This window comes from Pleurodeles waltl, chromosome 4_1, assembly GCF_031143425.1.
Source record: "Pleurodeles waltl isolate 20211129_DDA chromosome 4_1, aPleWal1.hap1.20221129, whole genome shotgun sequence".
In the NCBI taxonomy this organism is placed as follows: domain Eukaryota; kingdom Metazoa; phylum Chordata; class Amphibia; order Caudata; family Salamandridae; genus Pleurodeles; species Pleurodeles waltl.
The window spans coordinates 25,528,264-25,555,575 of NC_090442.1; the positions used below are offsets into that span (position 1 = coordinate 25,528,264).

Genomic DNA, 27,312 nt, shown 5'->3' on the forward strand with positions numbered 1-27,312 from the left:
GTGGACCCCATTCGAGAGACTCTTCTTTTCTCCTATAAAAGTTGTAGAAACCTAAAAGATCACTTAGTATGTGCAGACCCCAGGATTCAAAAAACGGATATGACCATATTTCCTTTACTTGGTCTGGATCCTGTTAAGGGTCATTATAAATGTGGAAATTGTGTTGCCTGTCAATATATGTCTAATATAAAGCTGTTCATACATGGTGATATTCAGGTGACTTGACGGCATCATACCAACTGTGCTTCGACATTCTTGAACTGACTAGCCTAAAAGCACTTAACATAATACTATGGGAACCTATTGGGTTTTATCTTCAACTGCTAAATGTATTCTCTATCATGGTCATTACATGTTTTACGTTTTGAGCTATACAGTCGCCGTGTTGCATTGCAGGATGCATAACATAATGATCCCCGCTGAGATATGGTTCCCTTCTGCCCAGGGTCATTCTATATGTATAAGATGCTATTTAGAGCAAATGGCTGAGCCCTGGAAATGGGTTATAACTTGTGCTCACTGTTTTTATTTTTACATTCCTCTCACAGGTTCCCTTTGGGTTGGTTGCCAGCAACAAGTCCAAGACAATTGCACTGATTTTTTGTATCTGTTTCAGATGCTTCATGTGCATCAGAAATTTGCCATTGTGCTTGTGGACTACATGCCAAGGTGGTTGGAAGTGAGGTTTGTATGTGCCAAAGTAGGTTTTCGGTGAATTGGTACTGGATAAAGTTATACAAATTGTCTTGGGGGAGATGGAGTTTTTTTTTTGGTGGAACTGTTATCAGCCATAAATGTACTAGTCTTTATCACCCAAAGAGTAATGGGCAAACAGAGAGGATGAACAGAGTAGTCAGTGAGTGTATCAGAGGTTCTTTGGTGGCAGATATCAAAGTGGAGGACTATGCTTTGGGATTATCCTAACACATGGTACTGCACCATTTAGTGCATTCAACGTAATGTACATTGGATAGTCTACACAGGCGCCAATATACATTAGCCATCTAAAGATGGCGAAAATATGAATCGACTCTAAAAAATGCATGTTAATTTGCAAAGCTATTGTTCGCACAGACATGGTCATAGAGCCAACAATTTCTTCAGCAATCATCCTACTCTAGAATTACTGGGGGAAGCAGATGTCAAATTTCCCCAGTTATTCTACATATCTCAGAACAATCACCATTAACTTCAACCACCCCGCAGCAGAGTTACTGGTATTGCTGATATTGGTGACTTAGTGGTAGGAAAAAGTGACAGAAATGTAAAGGGAGATATACCTGCAGGCACAGCAGAGGCATTATAATGGTGCCCATTTCAGATAAAATAAATGTTAGCAAATATATGACCTAAGCCTGTATACTACAATACAACTAAACAAGCTGGACCTTCAGACCACCTTATACTGTGTGCATAAGCCTACAGACTACAGCATCACAGACCCTAATTAATCTTCAAACCCCCTTGAACTGATATGTTGTTCTACATGATACAGTATACAACCAGCTCTCTCTGACCTGCAGGTCCACCAGTTCTACGCACATGTCCTTACACAATACAGTAAAACAGTCAATGTTTAAGAAAACACTGTAGATGCCATGGCCCTTGCCCTATCCATTCCATCACTACAGACCAAGCCTGACCTACACATCACCTTCTCCTCTACACACGGTCTTCCTCCCCTCCTGTCCTGAGCCACCTTTAATATGTTTAGTATGCACTAGCAAGAAAAAAGGAAGCTGTCTTTTACTCTCAGTGATTAACATCTCGCTCGCATCTGACACTTAAAGAACAAGGAGTACGAAGGTGCTTGGGGTGAAATCCCAGATTCTGCCACTAATTCCTCAGAGCTCCTGAGACCGGAATGTGGACTATTATGCATGGACCAGAATGCTGATCGTTTTTCATATGCAGAGTCCCAATTCTCAGCCTAGTTCTGAAGAGTATGGAACAGCTCCATTGTGGAAATAGAGGAAATACCAGGTACAAAACCACTTCAGGTGTATTCCTAAATTGTGATGGTTCACCCAAATCACGGCCCCCCCAAAGATACCGCTCCACGCAACTCAGATTAAGCCCACTTCAGGTGTTACTAAAAATCTGGAAACATCCACTTGGGAGAATTTTATGTTAAATTCATTCAGAACTACACAGGTTAGTACCCACTTGTTACAAAACAAATACCTGGAATGGCTTTGAACAGCAATACATCTGATTCCATATTTCCTCTCTCTGATGGATCTGTGGTGATAGCTCCACCCTGAAATGCTGGATGTATGCAGTGGTTTTGCTGTGGACCCTCGCGATCAAACCACAACAGCTCTTGTTCATCTGGTTCCTTCTCATCTGACCTACTGACAGAATATTCTCCATCCCTCACCGGACTGACCACCTCCGAAGACACACTATCATTGTCAAGGTGATATTGACCCCGTGCTATCCAGATTTGTTCCGTAAGTCCAGCGACCCTAGACGGTACATCCTCTAGGGTATTCTGTAAGTTATCCAATTTGGCATCCAACTTCTCTAGCATAGATAAAAGGATCACATTGGACAGGTTCCCAGATAGAGGCTCCAGCTGATGGTTCCTCTCAGCATTATTTTGGGATCTTGAAGCTGACACATTATGGACAGGAGAAGATGGAAGTGTGGCTCTTATAGGTTCAGGTGAACAATGTACTTTTCTTTTTTTTCCTGGAGCTGCTCTTCTCCCCATTCTGATATTCAAGTGCCTGTGAAAGGAAGAAGAGAGAACAGAAAAACACATCATCACATGATAATTAAGTCACAATACTCCATCCTGTCTTGCCAAGCCCCTGTGTTCTCAGTTTCAGCTTTAAGTAAACATATGATTCATTATTTTTAATGCTATATGCTGCCCTTTTCAGATTACTAAAATCTAAATGTAAGGAAATGCATCCTTTTGCATGTTCACCACCACTTTTTGGAACTAATGCTGCTTGTTTTACTTTAAGAGTTCTCTGAGGCCTGCTAACCATACCTCAGTGCCAGTGATTAGCTCTATACAAACGTATGTTTCTTTGGCTACCCCCCAATTGGCAAGCACTGCCTTACTTTTAAGTCCCTAATATATGGTACCCAGGGCATAAAAGGCAGTGTGTCCACACAGGACCGCAGCACTGTTTGTGCCAGACTACGTGCACAAATCGTGAAAGACACTCCGGGGTGCCACGGAATACTTGAAAGGGCAGTGTCAGACTCTTTTAAAGCAGGGCTAAAAAGCCATATGGCAGGGAGCAATATATTTGTGAATGAAGCATATGTTTTTATATATCTTTCCAGCAACACTTCCAAATTGTCATTTTGCTGGGGAAAATTAGAAGCTCCATTGGCTAACACAGGGTTAAATGGTTTACCCTTAAACACGTCTAATTCCTGAAGGGGACCACCTAACCAGGTCAAGTAAGGCATCAAATGAATGGTGAAATTAAATCCGATCTGATGGTCTGATCAGATTTAATGTCACTATTAATTTTATGCAACTTTAAGAAAGTTGCTACCTTGCACTTTAGTTAGTATATGGGCTCAAAACGGCCATTTATACGGACAGGGTTTCTAGCCGCCTGGTGAGATGTGTGAATGACTCCCTTACCTGGGAACAAAGGCCCTGGAGCGAGGTGTGACCTCCTCCCCAGGAAGGGTGCAAAGGGTGTTAGCGTAAAATTTGAGCTTCAGGCGAAGCGCCTTTGAAGGGTTGCTGGGAACAACACTCCTGAGCAGTATGCCTTTTGTTTCTGCAGACATTTAGGAGACAGGGCCAAGAGGGAGAGACCACGGTTAGAACCAGATTTGATATGGGCATGTAGCCCACCGGTAGCCACACCCAGAGGGTGGGTACCCTGCTCCTCAAAACCAAGGAAGGGTCATGCCATTTTGGAAGGGGAAAGAAAGGGCACTTCTGGGATAGCATGGTGCCACACATCACAGGAACTGCATCAACAGAGAGGAGGGGACCCAATAGCTGACTGGACAGTGATCGCGTGGTCCTCTAAAGGCATGTTTCTGAGATAAAATGGGCAACCCTGGCACCCTTAGTTCACCACTGGAAAAGAAGAAAGTACAGGAGAAGGCTTATCCTGCTGGCTTTCGATTGTGCAAAGAGAAGCTGCACCGCTGAAAGGACTGCATCTGCTGCACTTTTGGGCTAGTGAGCTGGGATCCTGCCTGTGGCTCTTGACCTCTGGAAAACTTGATTTCCAAACTTCACCAACTCCAGTGACTCCAAGGATCAGGTGGCTGGTCCTTGAACTGACATAAGGGACACAAGAATTGAAAGGGCCCAAATAGACAAATTGGTAGCCTCTGTGGAAGTTTCCCTACTACCTGTCCCTGGGCACACCAACAAAGGAATCAGAGATAGAACAAAGACTGCTAGACCCGGGAGAGCTATCAGTGACTAGATTAGTTGGATTACAAGGGGACAAGTCCCAGCCCAAGGTTTTGCCTCCAACAGCGGTGTACTGCCCCAGTAGTACAGCAGCACCTGTGCAACTACTGCAAAAGAAAGGGCTTTGAGGGACGTTGATCAACGTGACCAGGTTTGCCCCACATCACCCATGGACTGAAGAACCACAGAGACACCCAAATTGACCGGACCACAAATGGAGCATCCTTGTGAGCATCTTTGCCTGTATCAAGCATCAGGAATACTCTGTCGTGTTCAAAGTTGGAAACTTGCTTTAAAAATTGCCCTGGAGGGCAGCGAACTGTGCAAAGTATCCTTTCTGGCCCTCTGGTGCTCGTCCCCATCGGATTTGGTCACCCAAGCCGGGCCAGAACACTCTAAATTTTCCAGACCTCCCAAAAGTTTTCGTATTTTGTGTTTGCCAATGCTTGTTTGTGGTTGCACTTAAAAGTATTTAAACATTCTAAAATCTCTAACTCTAGAACATTCTGGACGATTTTAATGATCAAAGACTCCAAAAATTAATAAAAATACACTCTATTGTTATAAATTGTTGCTGTGTCTATTGGTGTGTGATTTTCTTATTTCGCTATATAACGTGTGGTTAAATGCTTTACACTTAGTTTGTTTACTGTGCCTTACTGCTCCCTGCCACAGCTGCCCAGGGTTGAGCTAGAGGTGAAGTAAATAAAACTGTTCTTTCCCAAAGCTCCCTGGGAGTGTACTTCACAATACGGCTACCTAGCCCTATTATATAGTACACTCAGATCCTCACACTGAATTAATGCTCTACACTATTTGAGAGCAGAACTCACTGTAACAGTCCCGTTTACCTCCCACCAACCTCCCACCCCAGCACTAGGAGCTCTCTCAGTAATAGTTCAACTACCAGCTTAAAACACTGGTCACTACAACAAAATTACTAGCACATGTCAAGAGCTGGGAAGGATCCACGCTCCTCAAGTTCAGGCTGGAGGATCCACCCTACTTGAGGTCAGGCTGAAGAAATCCACCCTACTCAAGTTCAGGCTGGAGCATCCACCCTACTCAAGGTCAGGCTGGAGGCATCCACCCTACTCGAGGTCAGGCTGGAGGGATCCACCCTGCTCGAGGCACTGCTGGGTAAGAATCAGAGCTGGTATATATGAAAGATGAAGTTTGCAGAAAACACTTGAATGTAAAAGAAAATCAAGAACCAAACACAAAAGTATTAGTTTTGGTTAAATTATCTGTCAAATCATTTAGTTTGTTACACTCTTCCAGTTGATCTTACTCACAAGACCTATCAAACAGTACATTAACCTTCTTATGTCTTTGTCCCTTCACCTACTGAGAGAATGTGCAACTTTTTTGAGAGTGTTGGACAAATCAGAAGAATAGAGGCTGAAATATGAAGCAAGAATAAATTGCTGCTTTGCACCACAAATAGAGTAAATATGTTTGGTCAGTTGATCGTTCAGCCCTACTCGTACCCGTTGCCAGGTGTCAATATTGTGATCTGTAAGAAGTATTAACAATGAACGAGAAATATCTCAGCTGTGTAGTTTCTGTCAAAGCTTAACTCAAGCACCTTATTGAATACAGCCAAATAGTCTTTAAAGCATGTATACAGTTTCTCATCCTTAATGAGTTTTGTGTATTTACATTGCAGCACTGCAAAAGTCAATATATTGTCAGTGGCGGGTGCGTCATTGCGAAAAGGGGAGAATCCAAGTGGCTTTAACCATTCTTTAGGTTCATACAATTTTAGTAAAGATTTGAGCATCACTACCAAGACGGGCTACGAGGCCATAGTTTTTCATCTCTTTTTGATCTTCCTTTTTAAATATCGATCTATCAAAGAGTCACGCCAAGAATCTAGGATAAGTTCTGAAGAGAAAGTATTTTTGAGGAACATAATTAAACTTTTGTCTAAAACCTTGGGGCAAGCTTGAAACCTATCTACTGGAAGGCTACTAAGGGCAGGAGCCGTTCTGACTTCATGTGCAAGAGTTTCTACATCCAGCGCATGTACACGTGAAGGGAAATTAACATCTAAACAATGCGAATTGAAAACCTTTGTCAATCAGTTTACCCAAGTATGTGGTTTTACATGAAATGTTTTTATAGTTTAAATATTTCAATCTCTAGTATTTACTGTCTCCTAAAGGCTTTTCTTGTTTCTTTGCTGTATAATGATGAAGAGTTCCAGCCATTTACATTCATTCCAGACGGAGTCTAATGACTTCCAAGATGGGCAGATTATATACTTTCCTTCTTACGCTCTATTTCGTTTTTACATTGATGCTTTGATTGTGGTTTCTTTAAAATGTTAACATGTTTTAAAAGAGTTTTGGTAATTTCATCTAATAAGTGATGATTGTATCAAAGTTTAATGAGACTGTGAAGATCATACAGTACATTCAGAAGCTCAGGAATCAAAAAGCAGGCCTATGGTTCTCTCCAAGGAGTACATCAATTAATTTTTCTTACAAACTGGAAAAATAGGGTAACTGTGATAGTTAAAGCTCAACAAGGTTAACTAATTGTTAGGCCCCTTCAGTTTTTTATTAGACACAATGGCCCTCATTATGACCCTAGCGGTCATACCCCGACCCGACATCTCTGCTCCGCCGACCTTGCCCTCACAACCGTCCCACGCGTCGGCAGAACTACAACCGGTGGTAGATCATTCTCGCACCTCACCGCCAAAACGTGGAACACTCTTCCTACCCACCTGCGTCAGACCAAAGACCTCCTTACCTTCAGGAAACTTCTCAAGACCTGGCTGTTCGAGAAGTAGCAGCACCTCCCCCCCACCCCCCTCAGCGCCTTACGGGTGAGTAGTGTACTTTACAAATTCCTGATTGATTGATTGATTGTGGTCCTAGGACTGCCAGGCCCGCGGTGGTGGTCAGACCTCCACGCTCGTGCAAGTCCGGCAGTCACATTAAGACCGTGGCGGAGCCGCCACAGTCGGACCACTGACACCACTAGGTTGCTGCCAGTCGGCAGCCTGGCGGTCCCGCTGGTCGTAATCCACCAGGGTGGCATGCAGCACCGCCCGGGGGATTACGAGTCTCCATTCTGCCAGCCTTTTTATGACGGTCGGCCCGCCATGGAAAGTTTGGCGGAATGGGGGTTTCAGAGGCCCCTGCACTGCCCATGCACTGGGCCTACGGCCTACCTTAGGGGTGTCTTACATGTAGTAAAAGGGAAGGTTTAGGCCTGGCAAGTGGGTACACTTGCCAAGTCGAATTAGCAGTTGAAAACGGCAAACACAGACACTGCAGTGGCAGGTCTGAGCCATGCTTACAGGGCAACCAAAGTGGGTGGCACAACCAGTGCTGCAGGCCCACTAGTAGCATTTGATTTACAGGCCCTGGGCACCTCTAGTGCACTTCACTAGGGACTTATTAGTACCAAATCCACAGTACAACTTATATGGGGAGCACTTGCACTTTACCACTGATTAGCATTGGTACAGTGCGCAGAGACAATAAACCAGCAAAAACAGAGTCCAGTACACCATAAAACCAGGAGGTCAGAAGGCAAAAAGACAGGGGAGACCGCCAAAAAGCTGCCAGGTCAAACACATGTCCCTCCAGCTGAGCGTAGGGGGAACTACTCAACCCCTGGGGAGTCCTCGTCACTAAGGCAGAAGAACATGGACACACTATCAGTGTCGGCGTGTTCTGTGCCAGGGCGGTGTTCCACCATAAAGTCCATCCCCTGTAGGGAAATGGACCACCTCAGCAGTTTTGGGTTCTCACCCCTCATCTGCATTATCCATCTGAGGGGCCTGTGGACCTGTGGTCGGTCTGAACGCGGAAGTGAAACCCAAACAAGTAGGGTCTTAGCTTCTTCAGTGCCCAGACCACAGCAAAAGCTTCCCTTTCAATTGCACTCCACTTCTGTTCCCTGGGGAGTAGTCTCCTGCTAAGGAAGACTACAGGCTGGTCTAGAGAGTGAAAGTACTGCTTCCACACCATGCGCAGAAGCATCTGTCTGTACCACAAACTCCTTGGAGAAGTTAGAGGCTGGAGGACGGGCGCTGTTCACATGGCCTCCTTCAGGGTGTCAAACGGGGTCTGGCATGCCTCAGTTCAGATCACCTGTCTAGGCTGCTGCTTAGAAGTCAGCTCTGTCAAGGGGGCAACACTGGTGCCATATTCCTTGACAAACCTTCTGTAGTACCCGGTGAGGCCTAAGAAGGCTCTCACCTCTATCTGGTTCTTGGGGGGGGTGCCAAAGCCCGAATGGCATAAATTTTGGGTTGTAGGGGTGCCTCCTGGACACTTTCAACCTGGTGTCCTAAGTACACCACTGACCCCTGCCCTATCTGGCACTTACTGGCCTTGATAGTGAGGCCTGCAGCTTGCAGCGCCTTCAACATTTCCCAGAGGTGGTGCAAGTGGTCCTTCCAACTTGAGCTGAAAACAACAATGTCGTTAAGGTAGGCGGCACTGAAGTTTTCAAGCCCAGCCAGGACCTGATTGACCAGCCTCTGGAAGGGCCTGACCGGGAACTGGAAGTGCCCCTCTGTTGTTGAGAATGCTGACCTCTCCTTGGCCCCCTCGGTTAAAGCAATCTGCCAGTACCCAGACGTTAAATCAAATGTGCTGAGGAACTTGGCTGCCCCCAACCGATCTGTGAGCTCATCAGCTCTGGGAAGGGGTGGGTGTCTGTTTTGGTGACGGCACTGAGCACCCGGTAGTCCACACAGAACCGAAGTCCTGGTGTGGCACTAGATGCAGCAGGTTTGGGTACCAAGACCACTGGGCTGGACCAAGGGCTGCTAGAGCGCTCAATCACCCCTAAAGTCATCATCTTCCTTGATGCTGGCTTTCAATCTATCAGCCAACCTGTAAACTTTGTTTTTCACAGGCAGGCTGTCCCCAGTGTCCACATCATACAAGCATAGATGGTTGACACCTGAAGTGAGTGTGAATAGAGTGGCAAAGTGTTTTAGTAACTGGCGACACTCACTCTGCTGTTCTAGAGTCAGAGAAGGGGAGAGGACTATGCCTTCTACTGACCCATCCTGCTCCTTGGCAGACAGGAGGTCAGGGAGAGGTTCACTATCCTCTTCTGCACCATCATCTGTAGCCAGAAGCATGGTTAACTTGGACTTCTCAAAGTGAGGTTTGAGGCGGTTCACATGTAGAGCCCTCAAGGGGTTCCTAGGAGCCTGCAAGTCCACAAAGTAGGTGACGTCACTCTTGCACTCCTTCACCTCAAATGGCCCTGACCACCTGTCCTGCAGAGCACAAGGCTCTATGGGGGCCATGACCCACACTTTTTGGCCAGGCTGAAACTCAACCAGAGTGGTATTCTGGTCGTACCAGAGTTTCATCCTCCTGGCTTGCCTCATGGTTCTCTTGTGCGAGCTTCCTGAAGCGGGCGGTCTGGTTTCGGAAGGCCAGCATGTAACTAAATACATCCTGGGGTGGCTTCCTAGGAGCTTGCTTCCAGCCCTCTTTCACCAGACTCAGAGGTCCTTTGACCGGGTGCCCATACAACAGTTCAAAGGGGCTAAAGCCAACCCCTTCTGTGGTACATCCTGGTAGGCAAAGAGAAGGCATGGTAAGAGGACGTCCCACTTACGCCTCATGGAGTCTTACAGACCCCCAATCATGCCTTTCAGGGTGCGTTTGAATCTTTCAACCAACCTGTTACTTTGGGGGCGTTAAGGAGTGGTGAATTTGTAGTTTACTCCACATTCCTTCCACATGGTCTTTATGTTCATGGACATAATGTTGGTACCCCGGTCAGATACCACCTCCTTGGGGAAACTCACTCAGGTAAAGATCCCATCAGTGCCTTGGCCACAACGGGCACTGTCACTGTTCTCAGAGGGATAGGTTCCGGGTACTGGGTACCATGGTCCACAATGACCAGGATGAACTTGTTGCCTAGGGCTGTCTTGGGGTCCAGAGGCCCCACTATGTCAAAGCAAAAGGGGTGCTCACAACAGGAAATGTTTGGGGGAGGGGGGCCTTACATTTCCCTCCACTTTTGCCACTTGCTTGGCAAGTCTGGCAGGATCCACAGAACGCGTCTCAATGTTTTCTCATCTGAGGCCAATGAAAGTGGGTAACAAGCCTGGCAAAGGTCTTGCTGTGCCCCAAATGTACTGCCAAAGGCATATCATGAGCCAAACCTGGTAGGAAGGCTCTGAAGCGCTGGGGTACCACCAGCACACGGGCTGCCCAAGTTCAACAATCTTAGGATCGCTATACAGAAGATCATTCTCCCTGTATATCAGGTGATCCTTTGGGCTCAGCACCAGCGTCCTGGTCTTTGGCCTGCTGCCTAAGACCCATGAGAGTAGGGCACACCTTCTGCTCTGTGCAGAAATCCTCTCTAATGGGACCCCGCTCTTGCTGCCAATGAGTCAGCTCAGCTAAGTCTCTCAGTTCAGCCACTTGCTCCCCTGTAGGTGCTGGGGCTTCCCCCTCGAGGTCAGCCTCCTCCCAGACCGTGGGACCTTCTGGGGTGGGTTTCCCATGCCCTTTGCCCTTTCTCTTGGTGGTCATCTGGGGCACTGTTTCAGGCTCCAGGTCTGTCTGATCACCCTGACTAGCTGCCATGGACCGAGTGGTCAGGCATGCTCACTCTGGCAACCCCAACATCCCCAAGTTCGACCTGAGCTCCACCTCCTTCCACGTGGAAGCCTCCAAGCCGTTGCCTAGCAGACAGTCAACTGGCATGTTAGGACTCACAGCCACCCTCAAGGAACCTGAGATCCTGCCCCACTCAAAGGGAACCTGTGCCACCTTACAGTGGCGCTCCGACTTGTCCACTGCAACAACTTGGTGGAATACACCAGGAACCATGTGCTCTTCAGACACTAGGTGACACTGGACCATGGTCACACTGGCTCTAGTGTCTCTGAGAGCTTCTACTCTCTGCCCATTGATGGTCACCCGCTGCCTGTATTTCTTAGTGTTATCAGGCATTAGGTTTGTCTGGACCATCTCGCCGTCCCTTGTGGGATCCCCACACCCACCTGGGACCACCTCCTCTCCAAGCGCTACACTGGTCAACCCCTTGGTCTGCCCACCGCTAGGTGGTGGTGTCCACTTGGGACATTTGGGATCTCCCTTCATGTGACCCTCCTGGTCATAAGCAAAGCACTGCCTCTGCAGGCTTTCCTGAAGAGGCCCATGGTTTCTTATCTCCTGGGGGGTGAGATTTCCTACCTGGGTTAGTAGATTGGGGCACGTTGGGAAACTCCTTTTGTTTACCTTGTTCCCCCCACTCTGCTGCTGGGAACCCTGCCCACCTTTTTCAGAATCTCCCCCATATACCTTTTTGTGCACTCTGGTACTCACCCAGCAGTCCGCCTCCATAGCAAGCTTCCTGGGTTCAGTCAGCTTAATATCAGTCAATTGATGGCGCAGCTCTGCAAAACACAGCCTAGACAAATGCTCCCACGCAATTAAGTTGTACAGCCTCTGAAAATCTGTCACATTACTGCCCTTCATCCAACCATCCAGTGCTCTGCAAAACGAATCTACACATTCTAACCAGGTCTGGGATTCAGTTTTCTTACTCTGCCTAAACTGATCCCTGTACTTGTCAGGAGTGAGACCATACCGAGTGAGGAGGGCCTCCTTCATGTCAGCGTAGGTGAGGTTGTACCCCCTTACCAAAAGCTAACAAAGTATCCCTCCCCTCCTCTGTGAAGTGGTTCCACAATCCTGCCCCTCAATTCTTCTCAAGGACCCCATTCATGTGGATGGATGTCACAGAGCCCTGAAACCACCTCTGAATGTCATCTCCCTTCTTGTACTCTCTCACTACGTTTTTAGGAATGTGCACAATTCTGTCTGACTGCACTGATGAATTGCTGCCACCATCCTGGCTGGACCTGCTCCTCACACCCAGCTCTTTCACTTTGGTCCAAAAGCATCTTTCTTTCCTCCATGGTTCCCTGCTCCCTCGGAGGCTCCATTTTTAATCTCTCCAACTCAATTTGGTGCCTCCTGGCTTATCTCCTGTCCTCCAACTCCTCTGGAGTCAGGCCTTCTGATCCACCACTGCTGGCACAGGGGGTACCTCCCCCCCTGGCAGCTCCTGCACCCTCAGTACATCTTCCCTAGAATTTGTGTCAGAAAAATCTCCATTTGGATCCTCAGACTGCCCACTGGCAGCTCTGGTGGCTTCCCATGCCCTCAGCGCCTTTTGTAGCTCCTACTTTTTGGTGAGGTCTCTGACCTGAACTTTGAGGTTTTTACAAACTGCTTTCAGCTCTTCTACAGTATAGGTTTCCAACCTATCCTCCTCAAAAATCAAATCCTGGGATGGAACTGAAGATGCTCTTGATTGAGACATAGGCCCTCATTCTAACCGCGGCGGTCAATGACCGCCGGGTTGGTGGACCGCGGGAGCACCGCCGACAAGCCGGCGGTGCTCCAATGGGCATTCCGACCGCGGCGGTAAAGCCGCGGTCGGACCGGCAACACTGGCGGTCTCCCGCCAGTGTACCGCCGCCCATTGGAATCCTCCAAGGCGGCGCAGCTAGCTGCGCCGCCGAGGGGATTCCGACCCCCCCTACCGCCATCCAGTTCCCGGCGGTCCGCCCGCCAGGAACCGGATGGCGGTAGGGGGGGTCGCGGGCCCCTGGGGGCCCCTGCAGTGCCCATGCCACTGGCATGGGCACTGCAGGGGCCCCCGTAAGAGGGCCCCTAAATGTATTTCACTGTCTGCTTGGCAGACAGTGAAATACGCGACGGGTGCAACAGCACCCGTCGCACCTTCCCACTCCGCCGGCTCGATTACGAGCCGGCATCCTCGTGGGAAGGGAGTTTTTCCCTGGGCTGGCGGGCGGTCTTTTGCCGACCGCCCGCCAGCCCAGGGAAAAACTTAGAATACCCTCTGCGGTCTTTCGACCGCGGAGCGGTATTTCGGAGGGGGGAACTCTGGCGGGCGGCCTCCGCCGCCCGTCAGGGTCAGAATGACCCCCTTAATGTAGTTGGGGTTCACTTGAACTCAACATCAAAATAGGTCAAAGAAATAAATTCGAAAAACAAAAAATCTGTATGAGGCACATAATGGTCTGCGATATGGTGATAGTGTACACCAATCACTGTAAGCTAAGTGCAAGTCCTATCCTCACCCCTGACAGCCAATGTAGAAATGGGGTCTTAGGTTGGCAGTCAGTTTTCACCCTGTAGGGACCCTTATTCTAGTCAGGATAAGGGAGATACCCGCAAGTCAGAGATATAAGGCTCTGTCCAAGCACTGGCCTTGGGTGCTGTGTATAACAGTTGGACCCACTGTAGGTAAGCTGGTGTACTGCATATCTGGCCAGCTCAACTATCTTGAAGTCCCATCCCAGGGTATCAAAGGTCTGACGGATATCCAGGGACAGACAGCCAGCAAATAGGTAGTGCTCTCGAGCGACATCCATTATATAAAATAACAATATATATTTAGGAAGGTGTTACGCCAGGGAATGACGCCACATCGATCGGTTTACAATAACCTCAGGAGCAATGGGAGCAGCCTACGCACTAGGACTTTACATTTAGTGTTTAGCAGTGACGATGGTCTATACAAGGTGAGCTCCATGGGTGGCTGAGATAGGGGCGCTAAGGGCCTCTCGATCATATGCAGGCACCCCAGGCAATGCCACCTGGGGGAAGAAAGAGGCACTATCTGCTGGGTCAGGAGGCATCGAAGTGGTGTAAAGCATTTTATAAAAGTCTTGAAAGGCTGTGTTGATACCCAGCTGTGTCTCAGCTATTCCTTGGGTCAGTGTGTTTATTGATAGAATAGATGTGGTAGGGGTGTGGAATTTAATGAAATATTTACTTGTCCATGGGACAGGTTGCTTCATAAATCTACTTATCCTGTAGACAGAGCCACTTGTCCCTTTAGTGCCATGTAGTCCAGTGACACATTTTGGCAGCAATCTCTTAATATAATGATATTTTCCTCTATGGTTATGCTAGGGTTCCTACTATAGTAGAGCTTGAATTCCAGCAATTCCCTTATTTTGCACACCTTTCTGCAGATCTACAAACTGGGGCTGGAAATAGTGTTAGGCAATGCCCTTTTGGAATTGCCTTTGAGTCTGCAAACCTACTAACTTGCATGTTTTAGGGTTTTTGCCAGCTCTTCTTGTTAAAAACAAATAAAAATGGTTAAAAAAAAATACGTTTAATCGCGACTGCCATAATGTACTCCAGCTCCACAGAACTGCTTGAAAGCCTACAGAACATCAATCTGACCCAGCTTGTATAAGCCCTTGCCACATCACCAGACACCCCCTGGACCCCTACTTCTCCAGCGACAAGGTTAAAGTCAGCCACATCACTCCACTCACATGGACGGATCACTCCATCATCCACTACCACATTGCAGGGCGACCAACCACCCCTACAGTACCCTACAGTGCAGCTGAAATAAAGTTACAGTAATGGAATGGCTCACCAACCTCCAACTAAACTACCCAGACTCCACCAACAACACAAACAACTTCATCCACTGGATCACCGCCTGCGCCAGTACCCAAAGTGCCCCTGAAAAACCCAAATCCAAAAGATCCAACTAACAGGCTAGCTGGTACAATGCTGACTTGAAAAGAAAAGGAGAACTACCCAAGTTACCATAAATGGAAACACCTACAAGGCCGCTCTTAGAAGCTAAAAACATCAATTGATATAGACCAAGAAAAGACTCTGACCCTGAGAATCGAATCCAGCTCAAATAACTAGAAGGAATTTTTACCATTGCCAAGGAATTCACCAACCCTAGCCGCCTTTATCCTCTTTGAACTCTCTGTCATCCTTAAAACAGTCTACCACCACACACTCATCACCAGACTACAAGCAGCAGGAATACACAGACCAACTCTGAAATGGATAGCCTCCTTCCTCTCCATAAGAACTCAATAAGTCAAGCTCACACTGTTCACATCAGAAACCAAATACCTCATCTGCAGAGTCCCACACGGGTCATCACTCAGCCTGGCACTTTTCAACAGGTACAAGACTCCTCTGGCTAACATCATCAGATCCCATGGAATCAATATAATCTCCTATGCTGATGACACCCAGCTCATTATTTCCCTTTCAGATGAAACCATCAGCACCAAGACAATCTTCAAACAATGCATGATCAACGTGGCCAATTGGATGAAACAAAACTGCCTCAAGTTTAACAGCAACAAAACTGAAGTGCTAATCCTCAGGAATAAAAGCTCACCTTAGGACTCCACCTGGTGACTCCCCCTGAACGTGGACCCCACACATCCCAACTGACTAAGCTAGGAACCTAGGCCTCATCTTCGACACCAACCTCACCATGAAGTCCCAGATCAACAGTGTCACCTCCTCATGTTTCCAAATCCTCTTCATGTTATGTAAAAACTTCAAGTGGCTCCCACTGGGCACCAGACATACCATCATGTTTGCACTAATCACAAGCAGATTGGACTATGGCAACACACTCTACGCTAGTGTCCCATCCCATCTTCCACACAGACTTCAAACCATCCAAAATGCCACCACCAGACTCATACTCGACCTCCTGCACCGAACCCACACCACACCACCTCAGACAGCTCCACTGGCTCCCCATCCAGAAGTGATGCCAGGTCAAACTTCTCACAGATGCATTGGAGTCACTACACAACATGGCACCTGTATACCTTAATCAACAGAACTACTTTCACCATCCCACCACACAACTTCGCTCAGCCACCAACGCAACAGACAACTTTGCTCAGCATCATTCTCTATGGCACACACCCTCCATTTACAGAAGTAGAACAAGAGTTCCATCATTCATAATTGAAGAAGAACGCACAGAAATAAAGGTACCAACTCTGGGACCATCATTTTGTGAAAAGTCAGAATTTTCTTATATTCAGACTAAAATAGATCTGTATAAATATAGTAGGAACTCGAGCTAATGAAAGTTTATAAAAACAATGTTAGTAATTTGTGTAAAATACTGAGACTCCACCAATACTGGGTACAGAATTTGCTGAAATCAGATTTAGACTTAATGAAAGAATTATTGGAACTGGAGAATAAAAGTGCAAGCAGCACTGGGAGTATTACTGAAAATATTATAGTCAGAGTGAGACTATATAAATTACTGAAGAAGGAGGTACCACATTTAGACCTGGATGTAGTGAAATGTGTGTTTTGACCACTGACTTTGTGTTGCACCATTTTGCACCAGGATTAGCTGTCCAGTGTTACCAGTTACAGACTACATTTTGTATTCAGTTTAGCTTTAGATTAATTCTGCCTACTGACATTATTGTAGCATTAGACACTGCCATGTTGAAGCTGCCCGTGATTTTCCACATTGTAAACTGTGCATTCTTTCTTGTTTTCGAGCTCTTTCTCACCGAAGAGCTAGTACATAATTGTAGGAGGCTGGCCTGGCTTGTAGTGGGTACCAGAGATACTTACACCTTGTGCCAGGTCCAGTTATCCCTTATTAGTGTAGAAGAGGTGTTTCTATCAGCTTAGACTGATAGAAGGTAGCTATGGCAAAGCAGCTTAGGCTGAACTAGGAGACATGTAAAGCTCCTACTATACCACTGGTGTCATATGCACAATATCATAAGAAAACACAATACACAGAATTACTAAAAATAAAGGTACTTTATTTTTATGACAATGTGGCAAAAGTATATCAGTGAGTACCCTCGGTATGAGGATAAGTTATATACACAAGATATATGTGCACAAACCAAAATTATGCAAGTAACAGCAAGAAAAGTAATGCAAGCAGTGTAGAATTACAGTAGATTGCAATAGGAGCACATAGGTATAGGGGCAACACAAACCATATACTCCAAAAGTGGAATGCAAACCACGAATGGACCCCAAACATATGTGAGCTTGTAGAGGGTCGCTGGGACTGTAAGAAAACAGTGAGGGTTAGAAAAATAGCCCACCCCAAGACCCTGAAAAGTGAGTGCCAAGTGCACCTACTACCACCAGAGAGCACAGAAGTCGTGATAGGGGGATTCTGCAGGAAGAACAAACACCAGCAATGCAACAACAGTGGATTTCCGGACCTGAGTACCTGTAAGACAAAGGGACCAAGTCCAATAATCGCGACAGTGTCGAGAGTGGGCAGGAGCCCAGGAAATGCCAGCTGAGGATGCAAGGAAGCTGCCACTGGATGGAAGAAGCTTGGAGTTCTGCAAGAAAGAAGAGAGCTAGGGACTTCTCCTTTGGAAGATGGATGACCCACGTCGCGATGAAGCTTGCAGAGGTGTTCCCATGCAGAAAGACCGCAAACAAGCCTTGCTAGCTGTAAGGGTCGCTGTAGAGGTTTTTGGGTGCTGCTGTGGCCCAGGAGGGACCAGGATGTCACCACTTGGAGGAGGAGACAGAGGGGGCGCCCAGCAACTCAGGGAGCCCTCACAGAAGCAGGCAGCACCCGCAAAAGTACCCTTACAGGCACTTGGAAGAAGAGTGAACCAGAGTCCATGCAAAGTCCCACGACGCCGGAGGACAACTCAGAAGGTTGTGCACTGCAGTGTTGCAGTCTTCTGATGCCTGCGTTAGCAAGGGGAAGATTCCGTCGACCCACAGGAGATTTCTTCAGAGCTCCTGGTGCAGAGAGGAGGCAGGCTACCCCCAGAGCATGCACCACCTGGAAACAGTCGAGAAAGCCGGCAGGATGAGGCGATACAAGGTTGCTAGTAGTCGTCTTGCTACTTTGATGCGGTTTTGCAGGCTTCCTGAGCAGTCAGCAGTCGATCCTTTGGCAGAATGTGAAGAGGGAGATGCAGAGGAACTCTGATGAGCTCTTGCATTCGTTATCTGGTGAAATCCCCAAAGCAGAGACCCTAAATAGCCAGAAAAGGAGGTTTGGCTACCTAGGAAGGAGGATTGGCTACCAAGAGAGGTAAAAGCCTATCAGAAGGAGCCTCTGACGTCACCTGCTGGCACTGGCCACTCAGAGCAGTCCAGTGTGCCCCCAACACCTCTGTTTCCAAGATGGCAGAGGTCTGGGAAACACTGGAGGAGCTCTGGGCACCTCCCCTGAGAGGTGCAGGTCAGGGGAGTGGTCACTCCCCTTTCCTTTGTCCAGTTTTGCGCCAGAGCAGGGCTGGGGGATCCCTGAACCGGTGTAGACTGGCTTATGCAGAGATTGGCACCATCCGTGCCCATCAAAGCGTTTCAGAGGCTGGGGGAGGCTACTCCTCCCCAGCCCTCACACCTATTTCCAAAGGAAGAGGGTGTTATACCCTCTCTCAGAGGAAGTCCTTTGTTCTGCCTTCCTGGGCCAGGGCTGCCTGTACCCCAGGAGGGCAGAAACCTGTCTGAGGGGTTGGCAACAGCTGCAGTGGAGACCCCGGAAAGGCAGTTTGGCAGTACCCGGGTTCTGTGCTAGAGACCCGGGGCATCTTAGACATGTACATGGCCATGTTCGGAGTTACCATTGTGACGCTATACATAGGTAGTGACCTATGTATAGTGCACGTGTGTAATGTTGTCCCCGCACTCACAAAGTCCGGGGAATTTGCCCTGAACGATGTGGGGGCACCTTGGTTAGTGCCAGGGTGCCCACACACTAAGTAACTTTGCACCCAACCTTCACCAGGTGAAGGTTAGACATATAGGTGACTTATAAGTTACTTAAGTGCAGTGGTAAATGGCTGTGAAATAAAGTGGACGTTATTTCACGCAGGCTGCAGTGGCAGACCTGTGTAAGAATTGTCAGAGCTCCCTACGGGTGGCAAAAGAAATGTTGCAGCCCATAGGGATCTCCTGGAACCCCAATACCCTGGGTACCTCAGTATCATATACTAGGGAATTATATGGGTGTACCAGTATGCCAATGTGAATTGGTAAATTTAGTCACTAGCCTGTTAGTGACAAATTTGGAAAGCAGAGAGAGCATAACCACTGAGGTTCTGGTTAGCAGAGCCTCAGTGAAACAGTTAGTCATCACACAGGGAACACATACAGGGCACATACTTATGAGCACTGGGGCCCTGCCTGGCAGGGTCCCAGTGACACATAGACTAAAACAACATATATACAGTGAAATATGGGGGTAACATGCCAGGCAAGATGGTACTTTCCTACAATAATAAGGAGGTGTTAGTCAGCATGATAAGGATGTATTAGACTGATGTTTTTTGTACAGCAGGGAACGGCTTAGGCTTGGGAGAGACACCTTGGGAAACTGGCCAGTTCCAACCTGTTTCTTTCAACCCTGACCTAAACTAGCCAGCATGTTTGAATTACAAAACGAGAAGGTTTTTCCAGAAAGCTCTTTTTGTTTTTTTTTAAGATATAAAAAGACCCACTGCGACAGTGAGCGGGTGAGTGGCCTCAATCAGGATTCTAGATGTCGGATGCCTGATATCTTTCCCGTGAGGTTAGAGATCTCTTTCGCAGTCGAATCGGGTCATTGTCTTGCTGTCATGAGAAAATGAAGGACCTGACAGGCCCTACGGTGATGCATTTTTAATTCATTATTTGCTTTGCATTACATATATTTGCTATGCATATTGCAGTGGAGAATCATTTTGGTATATTTTCCTTTCATTGCTGTGGCTATTTTTAAACGTGTGCTTTTAACATACTAATCTCCTTTTAGGAACCTTGTGGTGAAATAATAAATGTATTCTTTGAACTAAGAAGTGCATTCCAGAGATTTTTTGTGAGCTCGGTCATTAGTGAAAAGCAAAACACTGGACCACTCTTTGTACTCATTATTTCACCCGATAGCATAGATGTGTTTTCAGAAAAAAGTGATTAGAGAACTTTGCAGTTTGAAAATAAAAACAACCAGGAAGAGATTGGCTACATCTCAACAGTGCTGTGGATAATTATAACCAGACCAGCACTAAATTGAGAGATAACAAAGATTGTGTGATAGGTGCATGACAAAGGCAGCAATGCAGTACTATGGCCGATTGAGCTGAATATGCAGGAATCATATAGTCAACTTTCAAATACTGAGTGCTATAAAAAAGATGAGAAGGCTTATTATCTGAATGAAAAACAAGATTTCACTAATGATTTAGTGGAATGAAGAGATCAAGGACACATTAGCTATGATGAATTCAGATTCCTGAAGACATATTAATCAAAACAGTCTGTTTTACCTTATTCCTAAAGTTCACAAGAACAGCAAGTTGCCTCTAGGGAGACCTAAGATAACGACACAGGAAGATCAATTTGGGAGCACATCAAACTGTGTACATAAATGAGTAACATAGTGGGATAAACAAAGCACTACAAGCATCCATGGAGATCATGGGGGACAGAATAGGAGTTCTTCCTCTAAGGAAGAGGTTTCAGTGGCACTGCAGGAAGAGGTTAAGAGGCGGGGAGTGAGTGACAGTGCAGGAAGGGAGTGAGTGAGAGGCAGTGCAAACAATGAGTGAGAGGCAGTGCAGGGAGTGAGTGACAGTGCCGGAAGGGAGTGAGTGAGAGGCAGTGCAAACAGTGAGTGAGAGGCAGTGCAGGGAGTGAGTGACAGTGCCGGAAGGGAGTGAGTGAGAAGCAGTGCAAACAGTGAGTGAGAGGCAGTGCAAACAGTGAGTGAGAGGCAGTGCAGGGAGTGAGGGAGAGGCAATGGAATAGTGAGTGAGAGAGAGTGCAGGGAGTGAGTTGCAGTGCAGGAGGGGAGTGAGTGAGAGGCAGTGCAAAGAGTGAATGGAAGGGGAGCGAGTGAGAGGCAGTGCAGGGAGTGATTGACAGTACAGGAAGGGAGTGAGTGAGAGGCAGTGCAAATAGTGAGTGAGAGGGAGTGAGTGACAGTGCAGTGAGTGAGAGTGCAGGAGGGGAGTGACAGTGCAGGAGGGGAGTGAGTGAGAGGGAGTGCAGGGAGTGAGTGACAGTGCAGGAGGGGAGTGAGTGAGAGGGAGTGCAGGGAGTGAGTGACAGTGCAGGAGGGGAGTGAGTGAGAGGGAGTGTAGGGAGTGAGTGACAGTGCAGGAGGGGAGTGAGTGAGAAGCAGAGCAGATTGTTTGTTTTGTGTTGGGTTTTGCTTAATGAGTTTCTGCCTCTTTTGGGGGGCCCCGGCTGCATCACCCCCAGAGCTCCCTTCAGTCCTGTCTGTCTCGGCCTGGAGCTGTGTAAGGGGCTGGGGGCTGGTGTTTGTGTCTCCTACATGAAACGCAGGTGAAATAACAGAATTCCGGGCCCCTTGTTACCTTTTCAGTTTCCGACGAGGCCCAAACAAAGGCTCCTTTTCGTCCTCCGGCGACTCGGGCAGTCTGCGCATGTGCGGGAGAGTAGTATCTCATCACGGTAACTGGGGCAGTCTGCGCATGTGCGAGAGTAGTTCCTTTTTACGTCTGGTGCCTGTGGGCAGTCTGCGCATGTGCCAAACAGTGGTGTCCAGACACTTCCGGTGAGGTTTTTATTTTGTCTATTAGGAGAACTTTCGGATCAGCGGCGGTGTTCTCCTGGCACACAAGATCTTAGCAGCGGGAACACTTATCTCTCGGGCATGCGCTGCAAAGACCCTTATCTCATGGTCCTACGTAATTAAGAGACCTCCCCTTACTTATCTAATGGGCATGCGTACTAGAGACACGGCACTTAGCTCTTCAGGATGCGCAGTAAAGACACTACACTTTTTGAAATACGTCATAAGACAGGACACCTTTCTCCCGGGCACGTGCAGTAAAGCACGACGTAGCAATCCCCGGCTCGCGCAGTAGCACGCGACACTTCTCTCCCGCGCATGCGCAGTAGCTGACACGCAGCCAAGGTCTCTTCATGGTATCACCAGTAGTTGTGTCCCGGTGCACTGCACCTGCCGCTCATGTATCACCTGTACTTGTGTCCCGGTGCACTGCACCTGCCGCTCATGTATCATCAGTACTTGTGTCCCAGTGCACTGCACATTCTGCTCATGTTAACATCGCCAGTACTTCTGTCCCGGTGCACTGCACCTGCTGCTCAAGTATCACCAGTACTTGTGTCCCGGTGCACTGCACCTGCCGCTCATGTATCACCTGTACTTGTGTCCTGGTGCACTGCACTTGCTGCTCATGTATCACCAGTACTTGTGTCCTGGTGCACTGCACCTTCCGCTCATGCATCATTAGTACTTGGTTCTGGTGCACTGCACCCGCCGCTCATGCATCATTAGTACTTGGTTCTGGTGCACTGCACCTGCTGCTCATGTTAACATCGCCAGTACTTCTGTCCCGGTGCACTGCACCTGCTACTCATGTTATTATCACCAGCACTTGTGTCCCGGTGCACTGCACCTGCTGCTCAAGTAAGTATCATCAGTACTTGTGTCTCGGTGCACTGCACATGCTGCTCATGTATCACCAGTACTTGTGTCCTGGAGCACTGCACATGCTGCTCATGTATCACCAGTACTTGTGTGCTGGTGCACTGCACCTACTGCTAATGTTAGCATCGCCTGTAGTTGTGTCCTGGTGCACTGCACCTGCTGCTTATGTAAGTATCACCAGTACTTGTGTCCCAGTGCACTGCACCTGCTGCTCATGTAAGTACCACCAGTACTTGTGTCCTGGCGCACTGCATCTGCTGCTCATGTTAACATCGCCAGTACTTGTGTCCCGGTGCACTGCACATGCTGCTCATGTTAACATCGCCAGTACTTGTGTCCTGGTGCACTGCACATGCTGCTCATGTTAACATCCCCAGTACTTGTGTCCTGGTGCACTGCACCTGCTGGTCGTGTATCTCCAGTACTTGTGTCCCGGTGCACTGCATATGCTGCTCATGTTAACATCTCCAGTACTTGTGTCCCGGTGCACTGCATATGCTGCTCATTTATCACCAGTACTTGTTTCCCTGTGCAATGCACCTGCTGCTCATGTAAGTATCACCAGTACTAGTGTCCCGGTCCACTGCACCTGCTGCTCGTGTAAGTTTCACCAGTACTTGTGTCCTGGTGCACTGCACCTGCTGCTCGTGTATCACCAGTACTTCTGTCCCGGTGCACTGCATCTGCTGCTCATGTAAGTATCACCAGTACTTCTGTCCCGGTGCACTGCACCTCCTGCTCATGTATCACCAGTACTTGTGTCCCGGAGCACTGCACCTGCTGTTCATGTATCACCTATACTTGTGTCCCAGTGCACAGCACCTGCTGCTCATGTATCACCAGTACTTGTGTCCTGGTGCATTGCACCTGCCGCTCATGCATCATTAGTACTTGGTTCTGGTGCACTGCACCTGCTGCTCATGTTAACATCGCCAGTACTTGTGTCCCAGTGCACTGCACCTGCTGCTCATGTTAACATCGCCAGTACTTCTGTCCCGGTGCACTGCACCGGCTGCTCATGTTATTATCACCAGCACTTGTGTCCCGGTGCACAGCACCTGCTGCTCAAGTATCACCAGTACTTGTGTCTCGGTGCACTGCACATGCTGCTCATGTATCACCAGTACTCGTGTCCTGGTGCACTGCACCTACTGCTAGTGTTAGCATCGCCAGTAGTTGTGTCCTGGTGCACTGCACCTGCTGCTTATGTAAGTATCACCAGTACTTGTGTCACGGTGCACTGCACATGCTGCTCATGTTAACATCGCCAGTACTTGTGTCCCGGTGCACTGCACATGCTGCTCATGTAAGTATCACCAGTACTTGTGCCCCGGTGCACTGCACCTGCTGCTCGTGTATCACCAGTACTTTTATCTTGGTGCACTTCACCTGCTGCTCATGTAAGTATCACCAGTACTTGTGCCCCGGTGCACTGCACCTGCTGCTCGTGTATCACCAGTACTTGTATCTTGGTGCACTGCACCTGCTGCTCATGTAAGTATCACCAGTACTTGTGTCTTGGTGCACTGCACCTGCTGCTCATGTAAGTATCACCAGTAGTTGTGTCCCGGAGCACTGCACCTGCTGCTCATGTATCGCCAGTACTTGTGTCCCGCTGAACTGCACCTGCTGCTCATGTATCACCAGTACTTGTGTCCCGGTGCACTGTGCCTGCTGGTCATGTAAGTATCACCAGTACTTGTGTCCCGGTGCACTGCACATACTGCTCATATATCACCAGTACTTGTGTCCCGGTGCACTGCACATGCTGCTCATGTTAACATCGCCAGTACTTGTGTCCTGGTGCACTGCACCGGCTTCTCATGTTATTATCACCAGCACTTGTGTCCCGGTGCACAGCACCTGCTGCTCAAGTATCACCAGTACTTGTGTCTCGGTGCACTGCACATGCTGCTCATGTATCACCAGTACTTGTGTCCTGGTGCACTGCACCTACTGCTAGTGTTAGCATCGCCAGTAGTTGTGTCCTGGTGCACTGCACCTGCTGCTTATGTAAGTATCACCAGTACTTGTGTCACGGTGCACTGCACATGCTGCTCATGTTAACATCGCCAGTACTTGTGTCCCGGTGCACTGCACATGCTGCTCATGTAAGTATCACCAGTAGTTGTGTCCCGGAGCACTGCACCTGCTGCTCATGTATCGCCAGTACCTGTGTCCCGCTGAACTGCACCTGCTGCTCATGTATCACCAGTACTTGTGACCCGGTGCACTGTGCCTGCTGCTCATGTAAGTAGCACCAGTACTTGTGTCCAGGTGCACTGCACCTTGCGCTCACGTATCATCAGTACTTGGTTCCAGTGCACTGCACCTGCGGCTCATGTAAGTAGCACCAGTACTTGTGTCCCAGTGCACTGCACATGCTGCTCATGTTAACATCGCCAGTACTTGTGTCCCAGTGCACTGCACCTACTGCTCATGTAAGTAGCAACAGTACTTGTGTCCCGGTGCACTGCACATGTTGCTCATGTTAACATCGCCAGTACTTGTGTCCCTATGAACTGCACCTACTGCTCATGTAAGTAGCACCAGTACCTGTGTCCCGGTGCACTGCACATGCTGCTCATGTTAACATCACCAGTACTTGTGTCCCGGTGCACTGCACATGCTTCTCATGTAAGTATCATCAGTACTTGTGCCCCGGTGCACTGCACCTGCTGCTCGTGTATCACCAGTACTTGTATCTTGGTGCACTGCACATGCTGCTCATGTAAGGATCACCAGTACTTGTGCCCCGGTGCACTGCACCTGCTGCTCGTGTATCACCAGTACTTTTATCTTGGTGCACTTCACCTGCTGCTCATGTAAGTATCACCAGTACTTGTGCCCCGGTGCACTGCACCTGCTGCTCGTGTATCACCAGTACTTGTATCTTGGTGCACTGCACCTGCTGCTCAGGTAAGTATCACCAGTACTTGTGTCTTGGTGCACTGCACCTGCTGCTCATGTAAGTATCACCAGTAGTTGTGTCCCGGAGCACTGCACCTGCTGCTCATGTATCGCCAGTACTTGTGTCCCGCTGAACTGCACCTGCTGCTCATGTATCACCAGTACTTGTGTCCCGGTGCACTGTGCCTGCTGCTCATGTAAGTATCACCAGTACTTGTGTCCTGGTGCACTGCACATACTGCTCATATATCACCAGTACTTGTGTCCCGGTGCACTGCACATGCTGCTCATGTTAACATCGCCAGTACTTGTGTCCTGGTGCACTGCACATGCTGCTCATGTTCACATCGCTAGTACTTGTGTCCTGGTGCACTGCACCTGCTGGTCGTGTATCGCCAGTACTTGTGTCCCGGTGCACTGCACCTGCTGCTCATGTTAACATCGCCAGTACTTGTGTCCCTGTGCACTGCACCTGCTGCTCATGTATTGCCAGTACTTGTGTCCCGCTGCACTGCACCTGCTGCTCATGTATCACCAGTACTTGTGTCCTGGTGCACTGTGCCTGCTGCTCATGTAAGTATCACCAGTACTTGTGTCCAGGTGCACTGTGCCTGCTGCTCATGTAAGTATCACCAGTACTTGTGTCCAGGTGCACTGCACATGCTGCTCATGTATCGCCAGTACTTGTGTCCCGGAGCACTGCACCTGCTGCTCATGTATCACCTGTACTTGTGTCCCAGTGCACTGCACCTGCTGCTCATGTATCACCAGTACTTGTGTCCTGGTGCACTGCACCTGCCGCTCATGCTTCATTAGTACTTGGTTCTGGTGCACTGCACCTGCTGCTCATGTTAACATCGCCAGTACTTGTGTCCCGGTGCACTGCACCTGCTGCTCATGTAATTATCACCAGCACTTGTGTCCCGGTGCACAGCACCTGCTGCTCATGTAGGTATCACCAGTACTTGTGTCTCTGTGCACTGCACATGCTGCTCATGTATCACCAGTATTTGCCTCCTGGTGCACTGCACCTACTGCTAGTGTTAGCATCGCCAGTAGTTGTGTCCTGGTGCACTGCACCTGCTGCTCATGTATCACCAGTACTTGTGTCCCAGTGTACTGCACATGCTGCTCATGTTAACATCGCCAGTACTTGTGTCCCTGTGCACTGCACCTGCTGCTCATGTAAGTACCACCAGTACTTGTGTCCCGGTGCACTGCACCTGCTGCTCATGTATCACCAGTACTTGTGTCCTGGTGCACTGCACCTGCCGCTCATGCATCATTAGTACTTGGTTCTGGTGCACTGCACCTGCTGCTCATGTTAACATCGCCAGTACTTGTGTCCCGGTGCACTGCACCTGCTGCTCATGTAATTATCACCAGCACTTGTGTCCCGGTGCACAGCACCTGCTGCTCATGTAGGTATCACCAGTACTTGTGTCTCTGTGCACTGCACATGCTGCTCATGTATCACCAGTACTTGCCTCCTGGTGCACTGCACCTACTGCTAGTGTTAGCATCGCCAGTAGTTGTGTCCTGGTGCACTGCACCTGCTGCTCATGTATCACCAGTACTTGTGTCCCGGTGTACTGCACATGCTGCTCATGTTAACATTGCCAGTACTTGTGTCCCTGTGCACTGCACCTGCTGCTCATGTAAGTACCACCAGTACTTGTGTCCCGGTGCACTGCACCTGCTGCCCATGTATCACCAGTACTTGTGTCCCGGTGCACTCA

General features: G+C 48.5%; 1 protein-coding gene across 1 annotated transcript in view; it reads right to left on the reverse strand.

Moving 5' to 3' along the window:
• Window positions 1-21,634, reverse strand: part of LOC138286934 (zinc finger protein 605-like) — a 40,138-nt gene extending 18,504 nt beyond the window's left edge. Inside the window, exons 1-2 of the mRNA XM_069227312.1 lie at window positions 21,564-21,634; window positions 2,185-2,732 (exon numbers count right to left, since the gene is read on the reverse strand). Of these exons, the coding sequence (XP_069083413.1) occupies window positions 2,185-2,732; window positions 21,564-21,634 (619 nt within the window). The remainder of the gene's footprint in view (window positions 1-2,184; window positions 2,733-21,563) is intronic.
• Between the last annotated feature and the right edge of the window lie 5,678 nt (window positions 21,635-27,312).